At 44.2% G+C, this 9,492-nt stretch overlaps 1 protein-coding gene across 2 annotated transcripts in view; it reads right to left on the bottom strand.

The window, feature by feature from the left end:
• Positions 1-8,720, bottom strand: part of LOC135279361 (neural-cadherin-like) — a 79,938-nt gene extending 71,218 nt beyond the window's left edge. For both annotated transcript variants that reach the window (XM_064386693.1, XM_064386692.1), the window contains exon 1: positions 7,619-8,720. In XM_064386693.1, coding sequence (XP_064242763.1) covers positions 7,619-8,615 — 997 coding nt within the window. In that variant the 5' untranslated portion in view covers positions 8,616-8,720. The remainder of the gene's footprint in view (positions 1-7,618) is intronic.
• Positions 8,721-9,492: the final 772 nt, after the last annotated feature.

Raw genomic sequence — 9,492 nt, forward strand, 5'->3', positions numbered from 1 at the left:
ATAAAGTTACACCAAAGGTGGTGGGAAGAAGGCAAAGGATTTAAAACTTAATATTTCAGTTAATAGCAACTTCTGAAGGCTCTTCTGGTTAAACCAAGCCTTGAAAATCATGCCTGCTGAAACAGTCTGACTGCAGTTTCAAATACTGGAGGTCAGAGCTGCCTCTAAACCCATCTCTTTTCACCATGTCATTTTAAAAGATGCTGTCAATCTGTGAAATCCAGCATATTCTCAGACTTCTGATTGCATTAGGATTATATGACTGTCTTTTCTCTCAAAAATCCAATGGATAATTCTATAAGACGAGACTTGAAAATAAAATCCTTATATTCATGGAAAATGTAGGCTTCTCTGCATCAGTGTAATTGATAAAACTGACAATGCCAGACATTCTGATTTTTAAAAATCTGACAATAGAGAATATGTAGTTGACTGAACATGTCTCTGCAATTGTGGACAAACATTATACATTCCTTGAATGTTCTGAGGGAAGAGGTATTGTATTATCATGATTAAACCACAAGGGGTGAGAAGCTAGGCTGCTCCTGGCATTTTCAGGTCATTACAATTTCTTTTTAAAAGGAGATTATGAGAGTGTTAAAAGTCTTGCAAGCCTTGAGGTTACTATTGCTATTACATACTGCCCTAAATCCATCAGCAAATTAAGTATTCAAGCTGGTATTTTTCTTAATGGCTTGTGGGTTTTTTAAGGTTGCTCCTACTTTTTACCTTAAATAGAGAAATGTTTTTTGAAAACTTGGGGTGTTTATTTGGGTTACTCCAAGTTAAATGTTTGGAGTTGGTGGAGAGGATCTTGAAGTTTTGAAGACTCTCTGCAAATATCATCCTGCACTATTTTAAAACCTCACTCTATAATATGTCTTCATGCAAAATACCTTCTGAATATAGAGTTTGGGAAGATACGTTTTCAGAAAAAATATCTTAATGCCCTAAGCCTCTAGCTGCAATCAGGAGAAATCTCTTTTCCCATTTTCATACCATAACATGAGATAAAAGCTACTGGTTATTGTACCCAGTCCTACTGTATATCCTTCAAAAAATAGGACAATTATGCACAAACATTTCTCTACTGTCATTTCTGAAAATTCCTGAGGTATATGATGGGCTACTTTTAAGTACAGTAGTTTGCTCATTCATAAAACATAAACCTTCTAAAGAGATAACTTTGATGGGCTCAAGCTGGGGACAGCCCATGTTCTCTCCTAATATGCCTCATCTTTTTTGCAGACAGAATAATGACAGCCTGGCATGTCTCTGCTCCTTACCATCATACAGCTTTTAAAATAGAAGTTAAAGCAAACCAGAAAACAAAAGTAAAGAAAACATCAGAGGAGCTCAATGATCATGGCAGAAAGGATATTAGCATAAATAACCAATTAAAAGACATTAAGGTGATGACCATGTTACCAGAGACTTCCAGTGTGGCATCAATCTTGTGAGGATGGCAGTCAGGGAAACCAAGCATGCCCAGATGTGAAATAATGACTGCAAATTAATAATCACAACAGACATCCTTAAATAACAAAACATGTGTCTTAATGAATTACTTTTGATTGCCAAAAAACATTATCATAAATACAGGACTTGGCTAAAGCAGCAGCAGCTACTGTGTCACTGTAGGATGGGAAGTTCTCAGAAAATTTTCCTTAGAGTTTCTTGGGGAAAATCCAGCTTGTTTTCTGTAGTCTTTCCTGTGCAAGGAGGAACAAATTTTAAAAAAGGAAAAGAAAAGGTAAAAATGCCATCACAATCAGTAGCCTCACCAACAGAGCCTGCTGTACGTCCTTGGATCATTGTGAAATCCTAGAATGGTTTGGGTTGGAAGGGACCTTAGAGCTCATCTCATTCCAGCCTCCTGCCATGGGCAGGGACACCTCCCACTAGACCAGGCTGCTCCAGGCCCCATCCAGCCCGGCCTGGATGTTCTATAATTTATTTGTTCTATCAAATTGTCAAATTTGTGCTGAAATTTAGTTAGATTTTGAGAAAAAAGGAAGTTCATTTCTTTTGTAGAAACTGAATGTTTGAGGTGATAATCAGCCAGAAGATCTAAACAGCTTTGGTGTTCAAGTCATAGCAGTCTCAGGAAGATATTTTTAATCTGACTGCTTGGAATAGAAAGCAGAAAATTTCAAAATATTCAGACTGATCAAACATCAAGATGGTGCTCCACAGCTTCCTCAGACATTCCTTTCTGCCACAAATCAGTAACATTCCAAGCCTGTAAACACCCATAGCTGTCCTGAATGCACAGAGAACACTTTCTTTTTTTTTTTTTTTTTTACTTAAGTGCATGAAGCCCACTGCTGTTTAATGAAACCCATCTGCTGGATAATAGATAGTGATTTCAACTTAACAACTTAAGCTCAGCTTGAAGTGTAACTGTTGACAGCTGTAATTCATGAGAGGTAATAAGAAATCTAAAAGGCAAAACATCACCCAGAAGCTACTTCATTCTTAGGGATGATCCCCCCAGAATCAATACAGCTAGTAAGGGACTAAGGCCTGAGATAAAATTAAAACAGATGATCCTTGACTTCCAAGCACGAAATCCTTCAAGGTGAAAATATTACTGAAATTGGGATCTCCACTCTCTATGTTGATTTAAACAGGATAAATATATTTAAAATACAAGAGATGCTGTTAACTGTTGGAAGGCATGTCAAACATCACCCTCAGTGAATCCCTGATGAGAAAAAATGAACGACAGGAGATTACAAAGCTAATACCCATGGATCAAGTAAGGTCAAGAGAGCTTGAGACAGCAGGATTAGAGAGGTGGGATCTTTAATGCACTTCCCCCAAGCACTTATGGAATAATAATGGCTCCTTCTCAAATTAAATGCTACCCCATGTTGAAATATTAATGTGTACGACAGTCTAAGAAATTTTACCTTCTGCTCACTGAGTAAAAACTTAAAATAGCATTATGCTTTTGCAAAGAGTAAATCGTGTCCCAATAAATTGAATGGCATAAAATCCTGAGAAGCCACCAAAAAATCATGAGCATAACCATCAGTCCTTCCAGGCAAGGCTAACTGAAGAATATAACCCAGGGCTGAGGGATCAATGGGTCACCAGAGGAAACTCCTCCTCAAGGAGCATGTGCCAAAAAACAGGTTAAGGCGTGAAATTCTGGCATTCTCTTTAGCATTTCATGGCACAAACTAATGCACAGGGGTTTTCTGGTGTTTCCCTTTGGTTTGCAGTTGTAAGTTTGTATTTTGGTTTATTTTCTTTTGGATAAAATGTTTGCTAATTACAAAAAACAAAGATTGCCAGGCCATTCTTCAATTCCCAGTGTTTTCAGCTCTCAAGACTGATTTCCCTGTCCAGTGTCAAGGCAGAACCTCACAGCACCTTCCAGTATCTGAAGGAGCCTGCAGGGAAGCCAGAGGAACACCCTTTCTCTGGAATTGCAGTGACAAGAAAAGGAGTCATGGGTACAAACTGGAAGGGGGGAAATTTAGGTTAGGATGTTAGGAAGAAATCTTTTAATGTGGTGGTGAGAGACTGGAACAGGCATCTCAGGGGGGTTATGGATGATCCCAGCCTGGCAGTGTTCAAGTGCAGGTTGGATAAGAGCTCACCTGAAGCTGAAATACCAACCAAGGCACTATGTCCCCTCTTGTCCAGGCCCTGGAACTCCTCCACAGGCACAAGAGAAACCATTCCATTAAAAAAAAAAAAAAAAAAAAAAAAAAAAAAACCAACAAAAACCACCACACCACCAACAAAACCCATTCCATTAAAAAAAGTCCCGATTTCTCTGTTGCTACTTTCTAGTGACTTATTATGGCCTCCAGAAAACAAAAAGTATGATAAAACTAAGTCTACAAAGTATAAAAAACCCCAGAGAGATACACAATGAATAAACAGAACTAGCAACATAGTATTTCCTCTACAGACTGCAGTTAATTTTACTGTAGCAGTAAAACAGACCAAATTGTTATTTCAAAGGATAAAAAAGATTATTTTTTTTTGCATCTACATTAAAATAAAACCATTACATTGATAAGCAAAATATGTTTGGTCACAAAGCAACCACAGCATGTAATGCTCTGGTAATGATAATAATTAGTGATTTGTGCACATCACTACCACAATTTTAGAGCTCAACTGCAGCATTGCAAAAAATCTCTACCCTGAATGCTGAAAAGTTCTTTATACTGCAAAGACCCCTCAAATCTACCCCTGACATGGGTAAACATACAGCAGCACAAAGGCTGTGGTCTACCAGGAAATACTCCAGGCAGTGATGAGTGAGTGTGTGACACTGGTAGGTACTTGCCAGGCCAAGTGGAGTGAGCTCCCTTAACTCACACCTTCAACAAAATACAACTCCGAGAGACAAACCCTTCCTTGTCATCAGCATGTGGGAAATGTCTGGATATTGAGATGCTAAAGGTCTGGTTGCTGCTGGAACCCCAGCCCTGCACACACTGCTGTGCTGATTATCCACAACAGAATTGAGAGGAAGTAAACAGGAAAATATTCAAAATTCTCTTTTAGCTAAAGGGGAAAAATAAACAAACATGCAGCCTGTTGCATGCCACTTGAGGAAAACTGAATTTGGGCAAAGAACATCTACACAGTCCCACTTATGAGCTAAAGAGTGGAGGCTGTCACAACCTAGGAATAAACTGCTCAATGTTGCTTTATTACCATATATCCATCTTCTTGCTACTAATTTGAAAATGGTCCATAAGACAAAAAAAAAAAAAAAAAAAAAATATATATATATATATATATATAAAAGACCCCACACAAAACTAGTTATGTGCCCAGAGATGTATTAGGATCATTTCTGGCACAATGCTTTTAAGCACTTTTTACTGCTGTAAGTAATGAAGTACACATTACAAATGAATCACAATAAACTACATTGAAAATATAAAGGAAAAGAGGGTAGACTTTGTATGCTAAAGTATTTAAACATCTTGTCTTATCCTCAACATCATTGCCTGGGTTGAAGAAGAGCATCATGACAGAATTATTGGTTTATTTCAGTTCACAGTTACCAGGCAGCAAGAAGAGTGGAAAGTGAAAAAAAATTATTGAAGAAATTAATGCAACTTTATATACCACTTGAAAATAAATAGACACCTGATACCATAAGCTCTAATACTAGAAACCCACAGCTACTGAAATGCTTACGGTTTTTTGTAATGTAAAATAAGTGATCACAAATGTTAAAAGCAAACTAAATAAACTGGAGAAAGAACCTGAACTTGCACTTTTATTCACAACAAAATTCAGTGTAGCCAACTCCACACTTTAATTCATCCTGAAAGTTCACTTCTGTAAATACTTTGTTTTCAGCTGGAGGCTTTGCAATATTCTGCAACTATGTCAGACTAAGTAAAAGACATAGTTATGCTAGGCATCTTTCTCCTATCCCTTCCTTTTGGTTTTCTTTTTTCAGATTACTGCAGTTTGGACTGTGAGTAAGCAGAGAGACAGAACTTTCTAAATCTGTTTCAAAGTATAATGTTAAATGTATTTTAACTCCTATAAAAGGACTATGAAAGCTTTCTGCAACTTCAAGGAGTTTTGAAAGTACCAAGTCATTATTAACCTTTAACTGATGAAAACAATAGCACTAAGATGTATTTTTAATTTGGTCTCCTTTAAACCATGAAACTTAAAATCATCACTCCCTAAAGTATGGCATTTGGATGGTCCACAATTAATTGCTGCATACCTTATCTCAGAATCAGAACTAGTCCTAGATATTTTTTAGAGATTTATTCTCTGATACTACATAGTACCAGCACTAATACATTAGGCTAGTGGAAAATGCTCCAAACTACTTAGTGAAACTACATGATGGTAAAAGAAATCCCTGAAATTAAGTTAAAACTTGTTTCAGATTTTTTTAAACTCCATTAGCAAGCATTGCCCTGGAAGTGAAATCTCGGGCATGACAGAATGACGAACTTTGTTCCAGGCAATCTCAGACTTCTATATTCAGACTAGGTAAGGGAAAAACGATCACAAAGGTGAGACCAGCAGTAACCTGGGGCAAGGTTAGCTACCACTTCTCTAACAACATCTTCTTGATCCTGACAGAGGGAACTGACACCAGCAAAGGGCTGGAACTTGAGCTACATGACAGAGTGGTGAACATCCCAGCAGCACACTCGGACTGACCCGATGGCTTCTGTCACTGCCTCGGAGCAATGACATTCCCCTCGGCAGGCAGCCTTGCTCAAGACTGACTAGCGGGAGTAGGACACACAAACTGCTGTGTTTTGGAAATTGGTCTGTCAAGCCCTTGGTCTGCAGCCAAAGCTCAGGCTGGGACACAGCACAAAGCCAGTGCAAGTGACTGACACCAACACGCGACAGCGACAGGCACGACAAAACCCCCGAGAGAGCGGGAGGAGGATCTGAGAGCTGCTCCCCAGGAGCCGAGCGAAAGGAGCTGCTGGGGTAGCCTTGCTCCGCAGGGGGAAGCATCCGTGTCACCGAAACTGTCAGCGCTAATTAGAGCCCCGCGGGCAGCCCCAGGGACTGCGCAGACACCGAGCAATAATCTGCCTCTCACTCCTGTGGGCTGCCCCTCAGCCAGCAGCGGCCGCGGTAAGGGAGAGGAATCGCGTGGGAAGCTTTTCATCTCTCCCGCCTGCGCTGCTCTGTGGCTCAGGGAAATCACCCTGAGCAGTTATCGCTTCCACAGCCACTCAAAGTCTCATCATGCCAAAGCCTTCCCGAACCTTTCCAAGATGAAATCAGGCCAACCACTCATGTCTTCTGGTAAGATTTTCTCCGGAACACTCATTCTGGGCAATCTCTGCAACCTTGTTACAATCACAAGTAACATAAAAATTAAAAAAGCAACATGGTGAATGGGTAGAGATATCCGCCATTCATAAATTAAAAGTATGCTTAAACTAATCTGTATTTTCATAGGTGAAAAGTACTAACCAACATCAAAAATTAAAGGAAAAGAGAATTTTAAAAAGCAATATGTGTAATCAGCAAACGAAATTAGCAATTGTATTTAACTTGAGTAAGAGCTTGTGAAAAATGACAATTTAAGCACAGACATGCCATTTTAATGGTGTACATTAACTCCTGAGATATTTTTTAAAAAGAATAGCTACCTAAACACAGGGGTTCCAGTTCTGCAAAGCCCCACATCATGCTTGTGAGTCAAACACACTCAACTTTAATAATGACTCAAAACTCAATGGCTTCAGCTGCATGCTTCAAATTAGGCACTTACAGGATGAGCACTATAGAGAATATTTTATTAGCAAACACCTGTGCTGTGCCTCAACCACTCACTAACGGCCAAGAATTCTAACCTGTGAAACACTTAAATTCTGCTGAACACCTTCCTGCTCCAAGCATTTTCACACAGCTGTACAGTCCACTTTTCCAAAACTGCACAGTGCCTCTTGTCACTTCCAGTGATTTTAATACTAATAGTTTACAGATCTAAAGGACCAAAACTACATTCCTCAACACTGCATATGACACCTGATGCTAAACCACCGTTAGGTGCTTTGTCTCCAGTCACCTGGAGACAAACTCCTCGGACTCCCTGGTGGGACAAGACCGCTACTTCGTCTGACTGCCGAACACCCACCTCGGCGCTCCTGGACGCGGACGACGAGCTCCCAGGTGGCCACCGCCTCCCTGTCCAGGCCCGCGCGCAGCGTCACCTCGCCGCTCTCTCGCTCCACGCTCACCGGCGACTCCTCGACGGGCGGCGACAGCAGCTCGAACCAGGCGGAGGGGAAGCGCGCGGGGGCCAGGCTGGCCAGGCGGGTGCCCGGCCGGGCGTCCTCGGGCAGGGCCAGCGCCAGGGGCGCGGCGGGCGGCAGCGCGGCGCGGCGGCGGCGGGGCGGCGGCGGCGGGAGGCGCTTGGGCTGCGGCAGCACCTCCAGCTCCAGGGGCTCGCTGAGCAGCGCGGGCCGGCCGCGGTCCCGCGCGTAGAGGCGCAGCGGGATGGGAGCGCGCAGGTGGAGCAGGGAGCTCACCAGCACCACGCGTCCGCTGCGCGGCACCACGAAGAAGTGCGCGCTTCGCGGGAGGGCGAAGTAGCGCAGCTCCGCGTTGGCGCCCGCGTCCGCGTCCTCGGCCCGCGCCTGCCACACCTGTGACTTGAGCGCCAGCGTCTCCTCCACGCGGAGCTGCGCGGAGCCGGGCCCCACGAAGCGCGGCGCGTTGTCGTTGTCGTCCAGGACGCGCACGGTGAGCGCGGCCAGCTCCGCGGGCGCGGCGCCCTGGGGCGCGCAGCGCTTGCAGCACAGCGCCAGGCGGAGCGAGTAGAGCGCCCGCGCCTCGCGGTCCAGCGGGCGGCGGGTGCGCAGCCACACGCGGGCCGTGCGCGCGTCCAGCGACACCTGGAAGTGCGAGTGTCCCTCGCCCAGCAGCTGCAGGTGCCAGCGGCGCCCCTGCACCTTGGCGCACCAAGGCTCGGGCCCCAGCCGCGTCAGGGGGATGCTGAGCCCGCGCACCCGCGTGCCCGCCGGCCGGTTCTCCGCGACGTGCCCGTCGAACGAGGGTGTCCTGCGCGGGGCGGCGCGGACGGCGGCCAGAGCCCAGCAGAGCAGCAGGCAGCCGGCTCCGCGGGGGCCCATGCCGGCTGCGAGCGGCGGCGGCTGCGGGCGCTGCCCGGCCCTGCCCGCCGCTCCCCGCAGTGGGCGGGCGGGGAGGGGCCGGGGCACGCCGGGCCGCTCCCGCCCCCGCCCTGCCTTCCCCCGGTCCGAGCGCGCTCGGAGCGAACCGTCCCGTGCGCCTGCTGCAGGATGGCCCCGCTGGCGAGCCGCCCGAGTGATCCCGCTGCTGTGAAAACCTACCCCGCTCTTTTCCTCCTCCGGCAGCCGAGTTGTTCCTCTACGCGCCGCGGGCATCGGTGCACAGGTGATGTCCTGCGGTCTGTCACATGTCAAGCAGGCTCTCCCAGCACTCCGGTGTCCCCTGAAAACATTTAATTGTTGATTTCTAGACAGCTACCTATTCTAAAATGCCAGTTTTGCTCTCAGCTTGTACTTGAGCGCTGTCACTGACCTAAAGTCACATCTTTAGTCACAATTAATCAGCTCCCTTATTCGTGAAGGTAAAAAAATTCTTGATGAAATGTAGCTTGACTAAAGAATGTTTCTGGTGATAAACAGAGAGAAATATAACCCAACATTTATTTGCCTGTTTGGATTTTTGGAGTAAAACTAAAAACCCAATAAAACTAAATTTCACCATGTTATGACTACATAAATCAGGGATGTTGTAGAAAAAGTTACTAGATTATGCAATTCCTCTTCAAAACAGATCAGTGCTTTCAAGAATAAAGTCCAAAACAATATAAAATGGGAATTGGCTGTGTTTATGTAGTACATGAATCATTTAAGATTAAGAAGCATTCTGAGATTAAAGAACAGCAAAATAATAAAAGATACTCTATTGGTCACATTACTCAAATTTCATGAGACTGAATAATGTTTACATTTCTCATAAAAC

Source organism: Passer domesticus, chromosome 12 (genome assembly GCF_036417665.1).
Source record: "Passer domesticus isolate bPasDom1 chromosome 12, bPasDom1.hap1, whole genome shotgun sequence".
Classification (NCBI taxonomy): domain Eukaryota; kingdom Metazoa; phylum Chordata; class Aves; order Passeriformes; family Passeridae; genus Passer; species Passer domesticus.